Source organism: Xiphophorus maculatus, chromosome 4 (assembly GCF_002775205.1).
Source record: "Xiphophorus maculatus strain JP 163 A chromosome 4, X_maculatus-5.0-male, whole genome shotgun sequence".
Taxonomy (NCBI): Eukaryota; Metazoa; Chordata; class Actinopteri; order Cyprinodontiformes; family Poeciliidae; genus Xiphophorus; species Xiphophorus maculatus.
Window position 1 is genome coordinate 20,463,830 of NC_036446.1, and position 25,580 is coordinate 20,489,409.

The 25,580-nt window shown below is 37.7% G+C and overlaps 1 protein-coding gene across 2 annotated transcripts in view; it reads right to left on the reverse strand.

Moving 5' to 3' along the window:
- Window positions 1-25,580, reverse strand: part of ankrd11 (ankyrin repeat domain 11) — a 113,315-nt gene that overhangs the window by 23,632 nt on the left and 64,103 nt on the right. For both annotated transcript variants that reach the window (XM_023332221.1, XM_023332220.1), the window contains exons 3-4: window positions 8,482-8,627; window positions 3,953-4,085 (exon numbers count right to left, since the gene is read on the reverse strand). In XM_023332221.1, coding sequence (XP_023187989.1) covers window positions 3,953-4,085; window positions 8,482-8,568 — 220 coding nt within the window. In that variant the 5' untranslated portion in view covers window positions 8,569-8,627. The remainder of the gene's footprint in view (window positions 1-3,952; window positions 4,086-8,481; window positions 8,628-25,580) is intronic.

Sequence of the window (25,580 nt, forward strand, 5' to 3'; positions counted from 1 at the left end):
ACTCAACCACTAACCCCTGCTCTGCAGATCATATTGTCATTCACGAATGACAAAGTGATAGATCACATGGTTGTGTGAGCTTTCAGATCAAGATCAAGATTGTGGGCTCAAAGTGTTGAGGCCAATAACTCAACAGCTCGGACATGAGAATGTGCAATAAGAGTTGCTTTGGGCATTTCCCCAACAATACATAAAAGCTAACTAAGCAAATAAAGCCAAGCTATTAAGTGAAATTTGGGTGCTATTAGTCAATCATTTGCTAAACAACAGCACAACCTTTGCTAAACACCAGTTCTGGGTGTTAGCCTTTGGCTTTTCTTGTATCCAGCAGTCTGCAGCCAATAAGCTTGATTTGAAACAATGCTTCTTCCATCTGCTGAGACTCAGGTTAGAGAACGCTGCTAATACTGCCTGAGTGCTACACGTCTGAGGCTCAAATGCAACTCTATAGCAATATATGTAGGAATTAGTTCCCCAAAAATACAAAGTATCCCATTTGGGATTACTTTGACTTTAATAAAAAGATAAACCACAACATGTAACCAAGGCAGTTTTGTACTTGCACAGTTTCAGCAAACATGACAAACTTGCATGAGGATTTACCATCCGGCTGATTACGCTATGCAATCACCAGGTATTGCAACTCCATCAGCAAGCTCTGAATAAGCTTTTCACCAGCAGAAATATAGGTAAAAACAAAAACGACACAGCGCACATTGGATGTATTTATCTCGAAAAGAAAAAAGAATTCCAAATGAAGTCCTAAATTGCTGGAAAATATACATATCAGCCATAATCACACCTTCTGAACTCACCACTAAAAATAACCATCTGAGCACACTGCTAAATCCAAATAACGACAAACATGGTTGTTTTTCTTGTCAGAGCATTTCTAAGCTTTATCCAAAATAAATAGCTCCTTATCCTTTCTTCTGCTTATGCTATTTACATATAGTTTTACTGTGCTTCTCTCATGTATTACCTGTAGAGTTATAACTGTAATTTTACAAAAGAACATACGTTCACTTAATAGTTTTTTTTAAAGTTTTTGTTTACTTTTATATTTGTATTTTCATGCTGGAATCTGTGAAACAGATAGTGGAATGGCCGTAAGCACAATTAAACTGAGGGAAAACCAGCCTTTGCTTGTCACCCCCCTCCATTGCGGTTATAATTTCAATAAATGTATTTTCTGAATGATACTGCTTTTCTGTTTTAAGTTTTAATAAATAAATTGCGCTTGGAGTCACCGTGAAAAAAAAATTTAGGCTTTGCTTGCAGATGGAATACGTTTGTGCTTGTCGTTAATAATATCATTAGTAATTTTTTGCATGAAACAATAACAAATAATGTTTCTTTTGGCTTCAATCCAAAACATAATTAAGAGTGTAACTCGTAGGCAAAAAAAAACAATAAAATAAAAAATACATAAATCAAATCAAAACAATAAAAATTGTTCCAAACCACTATTAAAATGTTCAACCTATTGTTCATGGTCAAATCCATCCAATTGCCAAATTTTATGTTATATAATGAATATTAATTTTAAATTTTATAGCCTAAATTGACGAGAAAGTGAATAAAGAAGAAATCTGGGAACTGTAGTTCAACTGACAATTTACTACATAGAAGTAGAGTAATGCTGTACACCACTGGTAAGTCAGATTTGAACTAAGTTGGGTTAAATAAACTGAAGCACGGATCTGTGTTGGAGCCGATCCTGACCTAAAAATGTAAAAATGTTTTTCAAAGCCTAAAACTAAACAATAACTGGTAGAATAACTATTGCAACTATGTATTAAATACATTATGACGAACACCACCACAATCTGTTTTGTTCTTGTGTTTAAATGCATAAAATGTTGAATAATAAATAGTTTTCCTGATAGTTAAGCATGAATGTTAGCAAATTCAAGTAGTTTTCCAAGTTGCAAAAAAAAAAAAAAGTGTTAGTTTGGGTGTGCCTTGATTCTGACTCTGGAGACAAATACAGAGATGGAACTGGGGTGAGAAAGTCTCAAAAGCCCAATAACGTCAACTCGTTAGTAGGGATCCGATCAGGTTTTTTGCTGCCGATTCCGATACCGATCACCCATGAAAGCCGATCACTGCTGATCACTGATCATTGATCGGCCGATTACGGCATGTAATCATTGTGATCATTGACCGATTACATGCATTGGCTGATAATTTTTCGCTTTAGGTATAAATGCTACTATGTGATCTGACAAAATAAAAAAATGATCTGGTAATAAATTCACCTAATTTAGACATAAAATATGCAAAAGAATTGCAGGCACAATACAGCAACTATTCAGTCAAAAGGACAACTGAAAAACCTGCAATCAGTAAAATAATATTTAACAGTAAGGTTCTCTGCACCCTAAATTATACATGAGTCAAATAAATCTCACAACACTGCATGTATCAAATAATGTCAAGAAAAAACAAAACAAAAAACATTAATTCGAAGTCAAATGCTGGTTGCATCAAAATAAACAATCCTGAGTTACTGAATCAAAACTTCCTGAGAGCTTCTCTAGCTGATTACTGCTGGTTCTGATTGGCTGTTTTTGACTGAGCTGAGTAATTCTGCAGGACACGGAGGAGGCAGAGGAGATTGATTTTTTTTTTCTTCAGAGATTATCTGTCTTATGCTAGGACAGCAAAAGTTTTAATACATATGTAAAATCTTCTTTTGTTTAAGTTAAATGCTGTAGCTTTAATCCGATGTTCGGTGAGAGAGTTCACTGCCGGGTGAAGCAGAAATGGCACTACGTCTGTGAAATATTACTACCAGTATCGTGTAGTGGCGGTCCAACAGCGAGAGTGGTTCAACAGCAAGAGCAGATCCTGGTCTTACAGACTGCAAAGTGAGATACAGGTTATTGGTTTGTGTGATCGGCAACAAGAGACCATAATCGGCAATCACCGATCATACACTTTTTTATGGATATTGGCCGATTATGATCGGTGGCCGATCGATCGGCACACCTCTACTCGTTAACATACTAACAAGTTTGTGGAGCTATTGTTCTTTAGCTGAGGGTTCACACCTCCCCTCATTTTGGGGATGGGTGGGGAGGTTGACCTCTTTCTGGGTAAAACTGGTTGGCAAATAATATTAAACCAGATGATGAAGCAACAATAATTATATGCAACGTCTGTTGAAAGAGATAAAAAAAAAAAAAACATTCTTCCCACATCAATATCAGAATTTTAAAAAGGCATTCTTAAAATGACTGCACATGTGTAAGAGTACAATCAAAGGAGCAATAAGGACACATATTCAATAAAACACACTCAATAAAATATTCTAGGGCTCCATAACTCCTCTGAAGCACACAGTACCCAAATGCAACCCCACATATGTACTAAAAATACATTTTCAGTCTTATCAAACACAACCCTAAACCATAACAGTCTTGTGTTGCAGTACTTTGTTTTCTTTCCCTATCTGCAGCACAGAGCTCAGAGTGGTCACTCAGAATAAAGCAATGTAGCAACTCAGCCAGTGTTGAATACGAAAACTGTAATCTAAGCCTCTGTTTAGCCGTAGAATCAACAAACTAAATCCTGGGCCATTTAGACCCAAAGTCAAACAAGAACGAGTTGTAATGCGTTGTTCCCTAATCAAAAATAATCAGGAAACCAGACCTGGGCAGGTCTGTAAATGTTACCATTTCAATGTTAACTGGATCATTGTCACAGTGTTTTTTCCCCCTCCTTTCAGAAAGCAGGTAAACTCCTCAGTTCTCCCAGACAGACAGCTACCTTAAAGCTACAAGAACTTTACCTCCACAAAGCCCAACCTCCTTTGTGAAAGCACAACAACTTCCCATCAACCTTAGAGGAAGTGATGCAATGCAAGTCCCTGCCTCTCTGACTTGCACTTGAAAGTCAACATGAAAATGCAGATCAGATGCTCAGACACAGTGCAACATTCTCCTACCTGAGTCAGAATCTTTCTGGTCTCCATTTGCTCCGGCAGTGAAGGGTAGCTTCCTTTTAGGGGCCTTTTCTTTCATCTCTTTGACCCCATCACTGCGATCCAATTTGGGAGTTTTATTTGTCAACACTTTATCCTGCAAAAGAGACAAAATAAATTACTAAGACTACTTTAGACAGCACAGAGAACATATGCAGAGAAGAAGCAAAGGGAAGGCGATTTCAACTCCTGCATATCTGTTAAGAGTAAAACTTAAAATAGACCACAGCAATCTGTGGTTCCTGCAGTCTACTTAATTTTCAGTGCCTTTTTCTGCCCTGACTTTTCCAACCTCCGTGGGGTTTTCAAACCATTTTTCCATGAAGTTCTTTCCTAGATTACCTCCCCACAGTCACAAAAAAGAAAAAAAGAAAGAAAAAAAAAACATGGGGATAAGAGGCCAAGCTGACGCCTGCTCGGTTCTGTGGCCTAAGGCTGCTGGAAACAATCACGGCACCAAACTTATCAGCCATCAACAGATGTAGATACCTTCATGTGCTTCCAACCTGTGTTGCTGTGTTTTAATAGTTTGGATCAAAAACCAGGAGGATTAGAAAATTTGTGGTTAACCATCTTTTCCTGCGTATGGCACAATGCAAAGTACAACAGCGAATTAAAACTTGACAATTATGAAATGTTTTAAAGCTTGTATTTAAAACAATGCGTGTCACGAGGCTGCTTCCTGGTGAAGTGAAAGAGGATGTACTAAACAAGCACAAATAAACCAAATTAAACCCCAATTTTCAGCTACTCATTTTCCTGCAAACTCAAACGTTGTCATATTTTCTCTTAGCAATAACTTGCAGCTATGTGTTAGATAACTCCTAATCCTGCAAGGAGACACGTCAGGCCGGCTGAACCACTGTTTGCATCAAAATCATGTGCAAAAAAAAAAGGCAGGACAAAGTTGGGGTCTGATCTGCTGCTGGTGACACGAAGTTAGCCACAATGTTGAATCAGTTTCTCTGAATAAAGAGGAAGAGAACACATGCAGCACAACACTCACCATTGTCACTGAGCCGATTCTACAACTCCATCTAGATATGTGAAAGCACATTTGTAAGCCTGCTGAACACCTTCTGCTTTGTTTGGTTTTAGAGTTACCAAAGAGAAACAGTCGCAACTTATTGAGGATGTTTTATTTTTTCCGTCTAAGACAGAAAGGTGTTAAGGCTGCTTTCTGTTGCATACGTCAATTATTGCACAACCTTAATGAGTGCTATTTCACTTGTTATTTAAAATCTGTTAACACGATTGCTTTATAAGAAATCTTTATCTTTCTTAAAATATTTTTTAAACCTCAGAACTGTTGCTGACTGGTTACAAAACTACTATCAAAGGTAGTATTTTAGTTTTGTATAACATTCAGCTGTGCATTCATTTTATTTTGTTTTTTTTTTTTCTAGTAATTTGATCAAAACAATTCTATTTTTCTATTTTATTTTCCAATTGCTATCAACAGTGCAACTATCATCAGTGTTACTGTTTGAAACATCACAATCATAAATGACTATTTGGATCAAAGTTTTGATTATTTTTTGAATATCATATTTCAGGCGACATTCATTGACATATGGCATGTAAGTGTATTTTGCCCAGTTGGATGGTTTCCAATTGCATTTGAATCCATCCAAATGCAATGGATGGGTACATAGTGTTTCAAATTGCATTTGAAACACTGTATATGTGAGATGGTAAAGTGCAGAAAAAAGTGGGGAAATTGTAATGATGAAAGTTTGAGTCAAGACAATGTGGTTTACTTGTAATCTGTATCACCATCACAATATTTAGCAATAAAGTCACGTTTACACCTTTTGCTGATATCGAACAGCTCAACATGAGAGCCATAGAATTACTGCACCTACTGAAATGTATCTTTTGATTAATTTCTAATACAAATATTGCAGTTCCTAAGCTGACCCATCAGAACATACCGTACTCAACTATTTGAGATGGGTGTAGCCTCTCCAGCTTTTGTTTTAAAAGGAAATGGACAAATGTGCAGAAGCAATTAGCACTTTCCAGGCCGTGTCCTCGCAAGTTTAAATAACCTTTCATCAGAGACACTTTAAATGCACCCTTCGCTGCCAAGTTTGTGGAAAACAGAACCTGTAAGAGCAACTGGAAAACAAGTATGATAATGTTAGAAAATGTAACGGATCTGCTAGTCTTCTGGAAAATATCTTATCATCATCATTACTGAAAAATTATGATACGCCTGGTATATATATATATATATATATATACAATATTTCATAAAGTAAATGTGCTTAATTAATCCCACATTATTAGACACATTTAAGGAAATCAACTACAGGAAATTAACTTTAAGACATTGACTAGAAGAAATCCAAATTAAATCTTTGCTGTTTTGGAGACATGAGAGAAATAGTTACAAAGCTTATAAATATCTGTAGATATTTTGCTACATGGTAAAGATATTTTTGTCCAAGAGGTTTAGGATCATGACGAAGACACACGTACACACTCAACTCAGCTTAATTACCTGTCCTAGCTTCTCTTCTCATTCATCCCAAGGCTGGATTTTCTATTATGTGTCAACTCTTCAAGCCCCTCCCACTGTCCTGCCCTGCCCCAGTCATAAGACCATGACGTCATGGTACAGTAGAGACAAACACTGTCTGCTACAGTGAACTAATCTCTCAGTCTACACTCAGCTATACAAAGGCTTCTGCACCAGCACACATAAAATAAGCAAAAGCATGACGGAGATAACTGAGCAAAAGCTACATGTGAGCTGAGAGGACAGCAACAGAATGTGTAAATACTTCTCTAAAGCAGACAGAGGGAGGGGAAAGCACTAAGTGAAAATATATTTTTGTTAAATTAAATGTTAACGCTTTGACAAGAGGTCTTTCTTTTGATCTTTTTTTTTGTCAGATTATAGCCTATTTGGTGGTCTCTTAACAGTGTCTCTTTTAATCTCACAATTTTTTCCCACCCCCTTGCACCTTTCCCCTCCTTCCCTCTCTCTCCCTTTCCCTCCCTCCCTCACTCTTTGTGGCAGAGTCTGATGCAATCCTTTGCAGAGGGCTGTAAATCTACGCCTGCATAAGCAATGCCTCTCTTTGCCAGTCAGTGTCGGCAGGTTAACTGTTGATGGAAACCATGACCATCATCGCGCTGTGCAAAACATTTTGTCGATCTGCACGGTAAAGCTCTACCCACGTACAATTAATGGGGACACCGTCCCCATTCTAGTTCACATTAAACAGTGAAGGTGTCTGATATGGTAGAGCTCAAAGTGTACCTGTGAAATCTGCCTGGAATACATTGTTTTCTATGAGTTACTCATGTTAAAAAATTCAAGCATGAAAAAGACGTTACATAACTGTGTTAATAAGGATGTGGTAACATTAAGAATTGAGCAACAGACAAACATAAAAGATTGTAGGTGCTATACGTTACGTATGATTTTGAAAGCATTTATTAAATCATCCATTGACATATTAACTTGGATGATGAAGAAAAAATACAGATCTAACTGATGAGATCAACTTTACGTGCATAAGTAAACAGAGACAGTCCAACTGGACATGCAGATAGAGATTATATTTTAAGCTTTACTGTTTTATTTTCACTATATTACACAAATGCTGATAACATATGCTTTTACAGAGCTTTCTAATAATTACCTGCAAATTAAATGTTTTAAAACATTAACTTTGTATGGTTAAATGTAACAACGACTGAAATAACCTCACTATTTGGTACAATCTTTTATAGTGACCAATTCTACAAGATTGCACCATTTTATTCTCATGTGGTAAGCTTCTACTTTCATGGTCAACAAGCTATAGTTATTTTTGGATTAGGCTGTCTCAGTGCTTTTTGTCTGTTTCTGTAATATCCCAGGCAGACTTTTTAAGAGAAGTATACTGTCTCAAAAACATCCTGATTGGCACATCCAACACCAAATTGCACTCATCAATGCATAAGATTTGAAAAGCAGCAGTATCCAGAGAAACATCCCAACTCCGTAGTTATAAAACAGTCTTACAAAATACTAATTTTCATTCCGATAAACTGGGACGTAATGAAAACACTGCAAGTTAATTTTAATTTGGTCAGTGAGAGTCAACAGCCATCCCATCCCTTTGCTGGTTAGACGCTGAACCCTGGATGCATTTGGTGACCTGACACCATCTCAAGTGGAATAAATCTGGTGAAGTGGCCATCTATATGGCACTTAATAGATGAAAAATGTGCAAGGGAAGACAAAACAGGGAAAGAACGCAGACAGTGTGGTGAAACTGTAATGGAACTATAATCATGTAATCACTGGATGTAATTCAGGGTAATTCCCAGGTTATTTTCTGATATTCGTCAAAGGTTTCTGTGTAGTCAAGTGTTATTCAAGACGGGGTTTATAAGAACAAATATTTTATTTAAGACTTTTGCTGACCAAAAAATTTTTTCGCTTACATCTGGGGACAGCTCCAAATCATAACACTATAAAGGGTTTTCCATACCTTTTTCCCACCCTGCTTTTCCACCATGTCGGTGTTGAGTGGGAAGTGGTCCAGCTGGGGGGTTTTAGAACCCCCACCTTTGGGCATCGTTCAGATCTCCCCACGCCAAGCTTCATTCACGCTGCCATTGCATCGTCATCGACAGTCTGTGAAACAGAGAGAAACAGAAAGAAATTGTAAAAGGAAGTTAGCACCTGGGTGCGACATGACTATTAACTCGTTCACACAATGTAGTCATCAACACGAAGCTGGGAAAACCCACATAAGTTCTCCAGAGTTTCTGTACAATTCAGGAAGTTAAATTTGAGTGGTAGGACATGATTTAGACTTTCAAGTCAAAAGAATGACAAAATAAAGTTATTTATTGATAATCGTTTGGATTCATTTAAAACTAAAGTCTGACTTTTTATAAGTCAATTTGTTAAACATAATATATCCTCAAGTTGGTTTTTGTTAGATCTGGCATTATTCTCCATTGCTTTTATATCTAGTCTACCCAGTTTTGCCCCCTCAATGATTTTTTTTTAACCCGTAATGGCCACTGGCAACACATTTAGGTCAAATATTAAAACCCTTATTTCAAAGCCAAACCATCTAAAATGCAAAGTTAGCTATGATGAAACATACTGTACTGATAGTAGATAATATATCAAGAACATTTTGAATATAAAGCCTTAAACAAAATACACAAAACAGTCTCATGAGAAGAACTTGCAGGTTTACTGAAAAATTTTAATATTTTAATTTTACCAGTTTATAAAGCCTGAATTGCTCAGCAGGCAGTGCATTTCTCAAAACAAAAACAAAAAGCAAAAAAACAAAACACCCCACTAGAATTTATATATATAAAAAGAAAAAGAATCAGTGGTAAAGGCAATGAATAAATATAGAAAACTAAATGTAATCAAAGATTTATCATAGAAAATCTGGACACTGAAGACAAGGGCTTAAAATGGAGATATCTGATGTACAAAAAATGTCTTTTTAGGAACCTACAGAATTAAATCTAACGCAGTCTGCCAAATTTTAAGGTGGCACAAACACGTAAAAAATAAAAATAATTCAAGGATAAATAAACTGAATGTTCTAATGACAACTGGGGAGGCCATGCAACATGTAGTGTAACCCCATGTTTTGGGATCCAAAGCAAAATCAAGACAACCAAGGAATGTCTTCAGAAACATGACAGGCATGTCTAAACAAAAACCCAAACAGCCACTTACAGCCACAGCAAGCCAATCTTTGTAATTGTGGGCTTTAGTATGTACCAATTTACAACATACCTACCATTTTCACTGAAAAAGTTGGGCCACCACATAAACACCACCAATAATTCTACCTGCTTAGGTTAATGTGAGCAGTTTCCAAGCAGTTAATATTGCTTTGTTTTCAGCAGCATCTTTTGTGGGGAGTGGTAGTGCAACACAAGAAAATGTGCATTTCTATCTACCTCCTTCCTGCATGCACCTCTGCTTCTCAGGGCCATGAATTACTCATACAGTAGCTCTCTAAATTCTTCTTTCAATAAAACATTTTCTTCTCTGCGTCAAAGTATGATCGTCTCTGTGACTGAGTGAGTGAACAGATGAGACCATGGCAGCATTATTTTTCCTCTACTGAGACACCAGCACTATCATCCCTGGCGCCACTTCCACATCCCGCCCTTCCCCCAACCCGTTCCCTCCACTCTGCTTTATCCTATTGAAGGAACGCTATTTATATCCTTCCAGTCAAATCAGTCACTTCAAGGGAGTCAGCAAGCCAACCAGATCAGCTTGGCTAAAGTGGACGACAGATTTGCCCCATTTACTGTTGTATGAAAGAGAGTCGCAGCAAACCCCGGGCCCCCTTCCTCTCTTCTGGGCTTCATTGTTACTCCCACTGTGTTACTGGTAGGCAATCAACTTCACGTCCTCTAAACTCCCACATCTCACCACAGCAAACAAAGTGGCAGGAAGGTCGTCTGCTCTGAGAAATAAACAAACCTTGCAGCAACACAGACGCACACCTCAAACTAGGTCAGCTGGGCTTCTAGAACAATAACGCGCACTATTTTGGGACTACTATGATTGATGGTTCTAGCAGCGGAGCATTTCGCTGATTTGCGAAACACAAGAAAACGATGCTTGCAAGTCGGCGGTCGCACAAAGACACACACGGAGACAAACCCTGTTCACAACCACAGGCATCATTTCCTTTGTAATTCTATCCCAGTCAAGACTTACAAAATATCTGCTGACACCGTGTGTCTTTGTGTATACTGTATGCGCAGAAGCTGATTTCCTTCACTTGTATAATTCTGTGCACAGTGAGGCGGACATTTGAGAGACCCCCGCCCAAAGAAAAAGGTAGTTTGTTTGTAATTTGTCAAGTTGGATTTATTTTTAGCTCTTCAACTTTAACAAGACAGACATAAAAAGAACACAAGTTATAAATGTGCCTGCCACGTTTTCTTGTCTCCCAGTGAGAAAAGAGTAGGACAAGAGTAGACACCAAAACACTTTGAACAGCTGTTTCCACCAACACTAAAACAGAAAAAAAACCTATTTTTTAAAATTTGTGTCACACCATTAGCTTTAATCCTAATGCTGGTAATGTGCACAATTTATGTAATGACATTCAGCTTGTTAAACAATCCGTTTCCATGAAGAAAAAAAAGGTTGAGTTTATAGAGACAACAAAATAACTTAAAATTATGGATACAAATAAATTAGTGACCAGTGTACAATGGAAAATGAAACAGTTTAGACAAGACATTTCAATGGTAAAAAGCAACTTCACATATTGAATGAGACAATAAAAGTTTATGAATCTTTCTTTTACTGCAACTACAGCTTTTAGATTCTGTCAACATGAAGAGGCTTCATGCTTGGCGTCAGTCAGATTAGTGATGCTACCCAGCAGGACGAAGTAAAGCAAGGTGAGCTAGAAAGACGACCTCTTACAGAGAAGAGCAGGACCAGCCAGTTCTGCTTTTATTCTCGTCCAAGACTAAACAGTTACTTTCATTTATGCATCGTATTCCTTTCTCTCTACACCTTCTCTATCCTCAGTGCCACTCCCTCTGCGGTCAGACAGAGGCCAACACTTCAGCATATTGCAGCATACTCTGTGTACTCTCACAGATGCACTGGCACACACCACAGGCTTACTGACGCTGGCATTATACTTCACTGCATGGGTGTCAACGCGGAGTTAGTTCAAAACCTAAAGCAGTTTACTGAAAGAACCATTCGAAAGGAAACTATCCATCTGACAACCAGGAAATATTATTTTTCCAATAAACAAATCTATGCAAGGAGAAAAAGGAGAAAAACAATCAGGGACATTTGCCTAAAATAATGTCAGGGTGCACAACAGTGTATCACAATGATAAAATGGATCCTTAAAGATGTAGCTGACCACAACTACTGCTTTAAGACAAATTTAGCTATTTTTGTAGTCATTCATTGCAGCTTTGCACATCACCGAGCCCTCTTGGATGAACTCTTTTGCTCGTGGAAGTCCTTTTCTGAAAATACTGTGGAGTTCTTTAGCTATTTTTCTCTCAGTAACAGGGAAAATCTTTTAATTCCTGTTGAACACCTCGTTACTGCTTTGTTTGTCCAGTAACACGAGCTGCCACTGGCTGCTAGACTTTATCAGGAGCTTTACTTTTGTGATTTCTAAAACTATTAGCTTCACCGTAAGAAGATATAGTCACTCAATATTGATCTTGCGAGAGACAAAGTGCACACAGTCCATAAACAAAGGTCAAATCTACAGAACTATCAAAACAAAATGGTCTGGAGAGCATCAGTTATGTTGCTTTTTTGTCTCGTTTCTATCCCTTTTCAGATTCCAAAAAGGGACCAAACTCTTGAACATAAATCATTTTTTAAACAGTCTCTCTTATTCTGGGTCAGATGGTCACACAATCACTGGGAAGACTGCTGACTTGACAGATGTCAATAAGACGGCCATCAACACCCTTCAAGAATTATTTCACTTTCTGAGGTAACTGGCAGGAAATATTACATTCAATACAATGTTAAAAAAAATTTGAGATGTACCAATATAATAATTTAAATAAGACAAAAACAAGTTGACTTAAATATGATCCCATATCTTTTCTCATCACTTTGACAAGGAAACTTTCCTGACAGGGCTTTCAAAGAAAATGTTATCACTTCAATCTACAACTTAGCTGTTTCAGGCTTGTGTGTTACTAAAAAGGGGAAAGCCATAGTTTTCCAGTTGAAAACCTGAGGAACAATATTAACAGCAGCAATCATGATATTGCCAAAAAAAAAAAAAAAAAACTTCAGCTGTGAGACACAGCTGATTAATAATGAGGAAGGGAAAGAGGAAAGACAGAACAAAGATCAAAGCTCACAAACAAAGTGCAGAGAAAGAGAGAGGGTAAAGGCGCAGAGATGAAACCCTCTTGTTTGCTCCGACCCGAAGCCACTCCTAGCTCATAACACTCGCTCATTGTACACACAAAAACACACCTCAAATTTTCCACACTGACAGCTGAACAACACAACAGCTGCAAAAAGGGATGGGCATGTTTCTCTGTCAGGCACGGCTTGTGTTTTTTGTGCGAGTACCAACCGACCCTACTGTATATTGCACAATCAGATACGAGTCAGCAGAGTGCTCACTGACAGCTGGGCGCTATATCTGGGTAAAAATGGTGACAACAATGTTATGCAGGTCAAAAGTCGTATTCGACTCCCCTCGTCAGACTTTCGCTCTCTAGCACCTGCTGAGAATTATAATGTAAAGGAACAAACAAGACTTTTGAACTTTTTGGTTTTTTTAAACGAAGCAATATGCTCATTTTTTATTCCCCACTGTATTTAATACATAATGTCTTAGGGTTACCATGGCATTAAAATATTACATTATCATTAAATCCCAAGTTTGTGTTTACCCTACAGTCTATTGACATGCTGTGAGGGGAACAGTCTATAGAAAGAGAGCAGCAGCCGCTAGCTCTCCTGTTTAGCGTGCAAATAAAGCCAGCCTGGCTCAGCTGCTGTATCCTGGCAACCACAGCCCAGCTTCGCTGCTCAGACCTTGACCTGGGCCCATTCACATTATTATAAGCCTGCGTAAAGATGAAGAGACGGACACATCAATGCACACACCCCCCCCCCCACACAAGTGTAATATACAAACATGAACTCAAGAAATGCATTAGTACAAAAAATATGAGAAAGTATAAAATGAACTCTGTTACGTGGTTTCACAGAGAGCTGTATTAAAGCGCAATAATGATCTACAAATCGAGGTTTAGTTTCAACAAACGTTTTTCCTTCCACTTTTGTAGGTATAATATAAAAGTTGAAATATGCAATAAACCTTGTCTAACTACGTTGCATTCCCTGAAAGTGAAAAGATATTTTGGCAAATTCACAATGGATAATCTTCCATATATGCTGCAGATAAATACAGGTATAGGGGACATGGGAATCTGAATGTGAAATATATTTGCCATGTGAGTGAGTGGGAGTGGTCCTATTATCTGTTAGACTCTTGGAGAGGAGAGAGCCCAAGAGCAACCGAGGAGTGAGATGTGGGGAGGAATTCAATCACTTGTTCTGATTTTCTATTCTAAGCACGTCCACTTTTCCTTACACCTCTCTCCTCCATCCAATAACAGCTCAGGGCTTGCTGCCTGCCTGCCAGTCTGGTAAATCATGCTGTCTTTGCCAGTGACCTCACTAAGATAGTGGCAGGTCTGTGTGTGTACATATATATATATATATATATATATATATATATATATATATATATATATATATATATATATATGAGGCACGGCTGCAGGAAAGGCCAGAGACAATCTAGTGCTTTTTGGCGCTTTCCTCTCCAATCCCTCGGCTTCATCAGCGCTGTGACTCATTCTCATTTCTTCCCTCTCGCCTTTCTGAGTACTTCTTTCTCATCTGCCTTTCCCTCTATTTTCAACATCTCTCTCTCTCCTCTCTCACAGGCAAAAGCCTGACATTGCCACAGCAACGTGTGAGGACACACACATGCACATACAAAGAAAGCCTGTTGCCTAGCAACTAAAGGATGAGACAGATGCAGGCCTATCAGAGAAGCAGGCGAGAAAGCTGTGTACAGAAAGAGAGCAAGCCTATTGACCTATTAACAAACATCTCCAACACTGTAAAGGGGCCTGCAGAAAGTTGGTCCTTAACATGCATGTCGGTGCTATTCAGAACAGTGGCGAGTCAAGAGGATGTGCAGTTTTAAGATGTCTGTGACAAAAAGCCTCAAAACAACTGTAATCATTAGATGCACCCAGTGCTCCAGTTCCATGCCCTTACTTTCATGTGAGTGCAAACCCATTGTAAGGATTACTACAACAAAGTCAACCACTAAATGCACCTCCTAAAAGGTTGGCTGAAATCACAGAATAAATACTCTGCAAAGGGATTTAGAAGCAGCAATTGACATGAAAAACACTTTTTGCATGCCAATACACAGTAACTAAATGTTTATTGACTTCTAGCTTTATCCTTGAGCTTTGCACACACCAAGCAGTTCAGTGAGTTTAGTTTTTGAGAGAAAATCACTGTTATGTCAATTAGGGATGAGCATTCTGTCCCAAATACATTCCAGTACAATCTTTTCTACACACTCTGCTTGTACCTGGTCGGACCCTATTCACAACTGCCTTAGTTCCTTCTGGCTGAGATTCAACAAAGTGTTGAAAATAATACCTAAGGTGCAACAAACTGAGATCTGGTGATTGCACAGCAAACTCATCATGTTCAAGAAACCACTTTGAGATAATCTGGCCTTTTCTTGACATGTTGCATTATCCTGCAGAAAGTAGCGATCACAAGATGGGTATACTGTTGTTAAAAAGGAATGTGCAAGGTCAGCAACAACACCCATGTAGGCTCTGGGGTTTAAATAATGCTCGGTTGGTACCAAGAGGCTTAAAATGGGCCAAGAAAATATTCCTCACGCCATTACACCGACACCAGCCTGTTCTGTTGACACAATAGAGCAGGGGTGGGCACTCCTGGTCCTCGAGGGCCGGTGTCCTGCAACTTTTAGATGCATCTCTACTTCAACACACCTGAGTCAAATAATGAGGTCGTTAACAGGACTCTGGAGAACTTGACTGCACTTAGGAGGAGATTCAGCTGTTGGATTCAGGTGTGTTGGACCAGGGAGACATCTAAGAGTTGCAGGACACCGGCCCTCGAGGACCAGGAGTGCCCACCCCTGCAATAGAGGATATATCTATGTTTTCATGTTGATGTTTTTTTTTACCCCTAATTCTGGTTTTCCAGTTGGTTACTGTCTAGTTTTCAGTAACACATTTGAATCGTTGTCTAAGCTTCCTGTTCTTGTCTGACAAGAGTGGATAGTGATTTGGTTTCCTGCTGCTGTGGCACATCTGCATTCAGACAGGGGGTTCTGCATGCCTTGGCTGTATTGACAGGTTATTTGAGCTACTTTATGTGAATTTCAAACCGTTTTCTTTTTGACCCAACCACCACTACAGATGAGCAACTAGTCAGTGTGATCCTTCAATTTTAACATTCAAGTTAGTTTAGTTAATTTGTTTGAGAACGCTTAAGATTCAATGAAAACAAAACAGTAGATTACAAAACACATGGTGTGCAAGATTTGCTAGTCAGTGGTTGATGCACCACTGAGCAACACAACAAATCTATTCAACCAGATGGGATATAAACATGTCTAAGGTCGCCAGCGCTAGGAGATTTAGTAAATTTTATTCTAGGAAAAAGGAGAAGTGCTCTATAACTATTTTTTATAACTGAGCTCAGACCTTGGTGACAAACAGGAAAGTTGTTTATTTTTATGTAATTTATTTGACTAAATAAATTCTTAGTTATTTTAAGAGAAGGTTCAAAATGAGGGCTGCATCATGGGACATTTCATGTTCAGTGAAGGAGGGATAATTTTCAATGACTGTGATTTGAATGGGTTTTTTCCATTATCAGGTATGCTACTCACTGGATGTTTTCACTTTTTAGACTATACTCTATCAAACTAAGATATGTTTGGAATGGAATTGGATCCTGCATTTCAAGGATGCAGGATCCATTTCTGAAATTTGCGCTTTTCATGCAATATCAACATTCAGCCTGTTTGAGGAAGATTGACTTCAGCAGAAACCCACGTCTCATACGTCCAGCATGTTAAGCAGTGAGATATTTGGAAACATTGTGAATATACATCAGAATGAGAGTAGTGAGGAAAATATGCATTTATCAAAATTGATCCTGTCCTAAATCTTAAGATATTATTCTTAATAATAATAATATCTCTCTGATATTTTCTGATATTATACAACCTAAGTGCCAATGTGCATTTCCAATAGAAAAAACATGAGCATTACTTCAAGGGCATAGGAAAAAAAAAACTGATGTGAGAAATAGAAGTAGACGTTTAAATGTGCTATACAGTATTAAGCAACACAATGGATGAATACATGGGCTTCAAAGACAAACAACAAGCAGCAGAGATATCAAGAAAACAAGTGGCAACAAAAAAACCCCCAAAAGTTTATTTTCCAAGCATTCTCAGAAGAGCAGAAAGTCCAAGTACAAACGCTGGAATCATTAGCTAACAGAGCGAGCTGCATCCATTAATCACTCCCACATAGCTCACAGTATCCAGCTGTGTTTAAACAATAAATCTGATTTCTTTTAAGTTGACTTTAAAAATGTGTGGGAAATACGTGAAAAGACATTAATAAGTAGATTTTCTAGGGATTTCTTTCATTCACCTATTTAAACAGACCATTTATTACAGCTGTGAGCAAGAGGTCACTCAGCAGATTCCATTCTTGAAATCATGGCTGTGTGTTAAACTCATTTGCAGAGATGATGTGAAGAGCAAATCTTGACATCTATGCTGTGTCTTACTCTGAGCATCATTATGCCCTGACATGAGAATATAAATGACTGAATTTGGACCGACTGAATGAGTGTGTTTGTGTAACTGTTGTGTGTGCATGGTAGTAAAATGTGAGGGACTGTGGCTGGATCCTACATTAATTAAGGATTACGTGAGGAGGTAAAAATAAATGCAGAGCAGAGGGAGCAAGTCTGGATAGATAATGAACAGTGTGAGAGAAAGGCAAGGGAGGAGAGGCACAGAGGGTGGAGATGACCTTTCCACAGATGAGCATCATTATGTCTCAGAAACACATACACAGTCAGACAGAAGTAAAAAAATTGCCAATATACAAAGAATGTCCAGTGTTAAACTACACTGTACATCACAGATAAGTCAGATAACATTGCATTCAAAAACTACAGCAGTGCAGGAAAAACAAAAACTTTTGAAAAATGTATTTGTACTAAAACTGGCTACATTAGCATCTTCAGATATCTTTCTCAGCAAGATATGATGTGTTTGCAGATACTTTGACGAGAGGAAATATTTTAAAAAGCAAAGATGATAATCATAATACATAAGAATTAGCTTTCTTTTCCACTGTTGGCATTTGCACCTACTCTTCTGCAGACAAACACTTGACTGCTGCCGTATTACTTCCTGCTCTGTGTGGTTTGAATATTAATGACCATTTTTAGTTTTTAGATAAACAGTTCTTTCAAAACATTACAGTACAGATGGGGAGGCAGTAATAATAAGAAAGAGATCCTGTTCTGTGACATGGAGTTTTGTGTAAAAACAAGAGACTTGGAGAACGGGGCTGCGGTGAAAGTAAATACTAAGTTAAGTAAACAGTAGCATGGGATAAGGAGAGTCTATCGCTGCAGACATGTGCCAGTATAACAGATATCACCAAAGCCCTAAAACCGTAATGATCGGTTTAGACTTTACAAACATCTTTAATCCCAAAGACAAGACGAATACATCAGCGATCTCTGATACTCTGGTTCGGAAAGGTTTAGCCCTGGATCAGGAAAACAGCTGATGAAGTCAACTAAGTAAACAAGCCAGCAATGTTGTTCCATAAACAGGGAAACTGCAACAGGTCATCTGATACATAATCATAGTTTAGAACTGGCTCAATAAAAGGAGCAAGCTACAAGAGTAGTATTCATTAACAAATATGTAATGCTTCTGTCTGAACTTCAGAATTAAAAAGGCTCTTCTTTACCTAGCAGCAGTAAGAGTCACATGAAAACTCATGTATTGGTAAAAGCTTCCAAACATTTCTCTGCACTTCTGTTTGTTATTACAGAAATTAGTAGCTGGGGCTGGAGGCTGATCTGGGAAATATATAGAGGAAAAGCTAAGACCTGAAACAGACAAAATGCTTCACAAGCACACCGATCCCCATCACTACGCATCCACAAACATCTAATCTAATAGACATTCAATACAAAACCCAACTGGCTCGGCCCAAGAATCAGTCTTCAAGCCCACTACACAGACGTGGGTGAAGCATAGCTGGGACCGAGCAGAATGTTAATGCTGTCCTGGTGCAGTGGGATGGAGGGAGGCAGGATCCCAGATGAATTATAAATCACTGGGCAGGGCCAGATGAAGGGATGGAAGGATGAAAGGCTTGTTACTGCTGTGCTCTGCAGACAGCTAAGGTGTGGGGCGGTGCCTGCTTAAAGAGGGGGCAGGGAACCAATGCCACTGGAGCACCTGGCAGCATGTGGACTTTTGCCAATACTCATTGCTTCCTAATAACATACACATGGAGATCTTAGAGTAGTTGGATGATACATTAGTACAGAAATACAAAAATTAAAAGTGTGTGTGTTGCTTACTCAAGCTTATAATATAGTTCATGCAGAGATTACCTCACATTTACGCTGGGCAGAGCTCTTCTTAGTGTCACAAAGTACTTTTAGAGAAAAAACAATCCCAAATTCTAAAGTCAATTTGAAAAATACTAAAATTGTTTCAAGTCATGGGAATATTTTGGAAAAAACCTCTTCTTGTAAAGTCATCATTAAGCTCTAAAGGTAAATATTTGAGGATGTAAGCCCCTCAAATACAGACATGAAGGTTTATTCACATTCTGGAGGTTAGCTTGGATATATTGGTGATTGTATTATTAACAGCAAAAACCCCACAATTTCACAATCAAGACTTTTTGTGTCCAGCATCCGGTTCCAGATAGAACCCCACAAGGACAAAAAGTCTAAATCAATTCCATGTAAGAAAAAATAAAAAATGAATATGTAATGTGGTGAGATCATTGTTCTCCTTTATATCACATCAATCAAAAAAAGACATCGAATTTTGCTCTTTCAAAATGTGCACCACTCTTTTTGCACAACTAATGCAAACCACATTATAAACATGAGCACTTCTAATCTACACATAAAAATAATCTTTACACAAATTGCATATGAAATAAAAGTAACTTTGGATATAACTGCAATTATATTACTTAAAAATCAAACCATAAAATATTAAATTCGTTTCTAAAGGTGATAAGATTTGTCTCACTGAACTAGAATTGAACTAGGATTTTAAAACTGAGGTATGTACAAAAGCATGACTTTTCTGTGTAACGTTACACCACTAATTAGTCCATCCATTACACCAAATGCTAGAGTGACATAAATACAAGATTTTGTAGTAACTGTGCAATGGCCTCTTTTCAGCAGTAACAATAACATGCATTCATGACTCAGTTAGTGCACAGTTTTCAGGCCGAGTTTCAGACCTGGCATTAAAATTCAGTTTGACCACTAACATACAGACATGTCAAAATGTTCGCTAAGACACAAGCAGATCACCAGATCAGTAGGTCAATGTTTCTTTAAACCACAAACTAAATTCAGTCACCAACTGAAATATATTATTTAGACATATGAACACAGTTCATATTCATGCTCCTATCCCAATGCAAGCACACTCACAGTATTAACCCTTAAGATTTCTCTGCAGTAAAAAACCCAAAGGACTCACTTCCAGCAATTAGCAGGCTTTCTACACAACTTTACGATAAACATGACCCCTAACATGTAACCTACTACAGACAAGGCACAGATTGTTCTTGTGTGTTTGGTGACACATTTTATGATAGCATGACCAAAATACAACAAACGCTAAACAAACACAAAAACGCACTTATACCCCATAACACCCTGTAATGTACTGTACTTCTTAATATTATCGTCTCAGGTCAGTCTTTTTCATGGGCAAGGGTTTAAAGGAGTTGAGTTAGCCTAGTGTCACTATGTGTAGCTAATCACTGCTTAGTCTATGTGCATTGAAACATGATATGGTTAGCGTATCATGTGCAGTGGTAATGAAACACTGCATACACATTAGATCAAAAGAATCCCTCATGAGAAGCCGGCTGCCATCATCACAATCAGTATCTTTCAAAGTTTCCTTAAAGAAACCTCCAACAAATCATGCAACATTACTAGAGAAATTACATTCAATGAGACTGTCATTCTAATATTGTCGATGTAATATTAGAATGAACATGTTTTATGATCATTAAGGTAATGCTTAGTGCAGCTTATCACTCTTGCTGTCTCAGCAGGAACACACTGCTACCTGTCTTAGTATGTTTGCCTGAATGAACATCTAACAAATCTGAACACGAACCACAGAAAAGTGAAGACTTGTGCAGAATGCTAAAGATGAGCAGACAAACTACTTGCGGTAAAACTCACAACATGAGACAATCAATAAGGTCGTTAGATTGAACAGATTCTAATTGGTTCTAATTAGTGGGAGAGTGGTTACAGTAGTAGTTACAAAATACCTTTGTTCAAGAGAATAAAAAAAGAGAATGTTAACTAAGTTTAGTATATAAGGATTAAGAATGTCTGTTAAATAACAGTGAGCATTTTGCAAATTTTAATGCAACAGTAAAGCTGCCCAATATAATGAATCTGACTTGTCATTTCAGCATCAATGCATTTGCAATGGACTGTATGGTTACAATGTTTTTGGACTATTATAATTCAAATGACAAACATGAACATTCTACAGGCCAGTAATATGTCTGGCAGCTGGATTTGCTTTCATTGTCTTTGATGCCCACATCTGATGAAGATTTCAGTGACTGAGATATAGTATATACATATATGAAAAACTTAGTCAAAAAACTAGTCTATGCAAATAGCAAATACACTGTGAAAATACACTCTATGACTTACTATCAACCAACCAATGAAAATGAAGCCAAAAATAGTTTTTCTTCTTAGCCAAAACTTGGGAGTTTCCTATTGGTAAGTACAAATGATGAAAGAAGGATCTACAGATTTCAGCCACCAAATCTTTGCACTGCAATCGCTATGAGAAAATAACCAAGTAGCTATATCTCACAGTGGGGTGTCAACACCATGAGCATGTGTTGTGACGGTTCTGTTCAATCAAGTTACAATCAGTAAAATGTGGAGTTTTCCTAGGGACATACTTTGTGGAGATTTGAAACAAAACATAGAATGAACTTAATTACGCAGGTTTGCAGAGGCAGTATGATAGAAGCAACTGTTGTGTTTGTGCAAAGACACCATTGGTTTTAACAAGCTAATTTCCACAACCTTATGATAGTATGTCTTTCACTTAAGCATTTTTTACAACTTTTTATCCCCCTCAAAAATTGTATGTACAAAAATGCCTCAGATATCTATATAATGATTTTTAACAGGCCAGCAGCAGTATCTGATTTTAAAGATGCTGTTTACAGAATAAGTTTGTTTTATTTTTTTTTAAACAGGAAGCAATCCAGGTAATGTATTTGTTTGAGAGCCAATGCAGGTCAGTGGGTGGTCCTTCAGTGTCTCACAGTAGAAACTGTATTCAGACAGCTAAACCAATGCAACTTTCCCAGATCCTCTCTGAAGGTGGTCTTGGAAAGGCCACCCTTAAATGTGTGCGAGTGTGTTTACACCTGTACACCGTGCTGTCTGGGTGTGATATGATCATACAGGACGCATCTGACTCCCAGGTCTGAACTTGAGATAATTTTAGATGCTGTTTATGCACCTCCGAACATGCAGCGAAGGAAGCCACAAAGACAAATTATGAAAGTGTTGAGGAGGTGCAAGTTGGATCTTGTGCCACACTGTTCTAAGTTTTTTCCCCTCTTAAAAAGCTGGAAATGCCAAACATTACTGAACTAGTGGGGGAGAGGAAATGGTAGTCTATTGTGAAAACACAAACTAAAGAAGTTGCTTCAGTTAGGGACATGGGAACTGACATGTCTGTGATTAGCACAAACATTGAGTGCCTCACATCTCCCATCTCTGATATGCATTTGAGAGTGAAAGTGAGCCAACAAAAAGTTAAGTAACTTGCTCTACAAGGATGTTACAAGTTTCAAGCCACGGGCAAATCAAACCCCAAGACAAGAAGTTTTTTCAACAACATATTAAGAAAAAAAAATCTTTAAAACCCTAGGTCAACAACATAATAACCAAACCATCGTGAGGCCTTCTTATCTCCCATAATGTGCAAAATAACACCCTACTTTTACACACAGCAACACACAAGTTTGTGTGCAGTTTGAACTTGGAGTCAGTTTTCTCTTGAGAGGCTGTGTTTTTAGGTGCAAGAATGTCTGTTTGTATTAGATCTTGATAGTCGGTATGTATGGAAAAAACAACAAAGCAGTGCTACCCTGAGGGATTTGCTCTTCATTAGACAGCACTTATTAGAACTTGAACTGACACAAAAATGTGCGCAAATAAATACGTACAAACACCAACATATGTATGCAATTTGGCCAATTGAAGCTATAACCTGTGGTCTTACCAGAGCAGTAAAAACTGCTTTTATTTGAGAAGAGAAGACAATAGCTTATAAATAGAACTTTTATAACCAATGAATGACAGCATGTCAAACATTAGTAGTTTGAGGGTCATTTCAAGAACCAATTGTTTTGTCTGCAGAAAAGCTCTGCTTTGTCCTGAAGCAAACGACAGCACACCTCAACTATTAAACTGAATACCTTGATTCAATCAAGATTGTGTATATAAATTACACAACACCCTAATCACGATTTAATGTCAACATATTAAATGTTCAGTTGTGAGAAACATTTCCAAAATAGTATTTCATGGACTAGTCAAGACATTCACCATCTTTACTTCTGAAAAACTTCATCTAAGCTGAATTAGCACTGACTTATGTTGTTGAGGTTTTGAAAATAAACAGTCTTCCACAAATTTAAAATGAGCCTTTTTGAAATTACAGCATTTTGGTTTAAAAACAATCATTTTAAAGACAAAAAAATAACTACATGTTTGCTAAGCTAATATTTATGCTTTAGTTTCGACCAGCTCACAGGTTTAACACTACATGAATTAAACCTTTTCAGGTGATCCTTGTATATTCAACAAATGCAGCATGAAGAAATTCTGAAGATTTGTTTTTCTCCTGCAACATTATAAGCAAAACACAAGGCAACACTAAAGAAAACAGCATAGAGAGCTCAAACAACTTGGGCTGCACATTATATTGCCACCACAATATGTAATGTCAATATATCACACTTTGTGATATATCATAAACTGTCCATTTCGCAAAGGATAGTTTGGAGTGCAGTAATAGTTGGCTAATGTATGTTTCAAATGTTATGAACTTCTGTTGTTCAAGCTAATGTTATATTTTGCCAACTGGACAGAGTCTTACACCAGCAGATGGTCACACTGGACACAAATGACATTGTCCCAAATGCTAACGGTCACAGAGTGATGGAAGTGCATAAGAAAAAAGAGGAAATAAAAAAATAGGCATATATGGCAATTGACGTATCGTCATTACAAGACTTTCTAATATTATGCAGCCCTTACTATAAGAATAACTCTGAAATACAGACCATATTTATAGCATTCACAAAAAGAGGTAACTGACAAAATGAAAGGGATGCTGCTTAACTTAAGGTGTTATTTAAGCCATTTATTGGAAATTCCTGTATCAATTTATATTGATATACTGCAGAGTTAGAAAAAATGTCATAATGTCATTTTTCCCCAATATCATGCAGCACAAAAGACGAGTCAGAGTTTGTAGACCCTACAACTTCTAGGAAGTCTGCAGCAAAATAATCAACTAGAGTGAGGTTGGAAAAATAAATGTGCACTATTCAATAATGAGGAGGAAGGTAGGAGGCACACTATTCAATCTGTCATCTGAATGTAAACAGAACTGATGTAAAGAAAAAACATGAAGGGTAGGTCAAAGTGGCAACAAATAATACAGGACTCTTTCTAGCTGCAGATATCTGGCCATTCTGCACTGTCGAAACCACAAGTTTTCAACACAATCTTAAGTTAATACAAAAACATTGCAGAGTTCCCCCTCATCAGCGTTCTAACCATGCAAATTAGGGCAACTTTATATACGCCGGAATCTCACTGTGAGCTGTCAGTCTTGCAGAAATCAAACCACAAGCCATCAATCTGAACTCAAAAACAGTTTAATTGCATGTTTTATATGCATATGGAGCATCATACCGATCGTGGGCTGACTTTGTTTGCTGTCTTGTTGTTTTTTTTAATAGGCCTAATGTACAGCAAAAAGGTTGTGATCCAAGTTAAGATTCTATATTATTGGCTCGGTTTTTACTTAACTTAGAAATAGATACTATTTAGAGAATATTTCAAGATGATCAATTTTGACAACCTAAGAAATGTATGTTCATCTGCGAATAAAGTAAAATAACTGTTTTGCTATACTATGATTTTCTTGAAATGGCTTCAAAACAGAGGTAATGAACTGCAGTTTTTGCGTACAGTTCCACCAATGCAACTCAAAACGTATGCGAAAATCTTAGTAAATCTGAAAGAGCAATGCAGCAAACACCACAACATGCATCGTAGAGGTGCTGCTGCAAAGCTGACACTGATTTTAATCTTCAGGGACATGAAGGGCCTTACACAAGTCAGGCATTGTCGTAAGATATCTAAGCAATATCTAGTGGCTGAAAAGAAATGTCACAGATTCCCTGGACTGACAAAGTTGTAACAATAACATTACTGTGACCTGGTGAGATGTTTTGTCTCAGGACCTGATTTTATCAAATGGAAGAGGTTACAAATTATAAAAAGTGCTTGGGTCACCCATTTATTATGCTGATAAGATGTAAAATTCAGATCATTTAATTGCACTTTCTGACAAAAAGGGAAAGTCATTTACAGCATTTTATAGAAAGATAC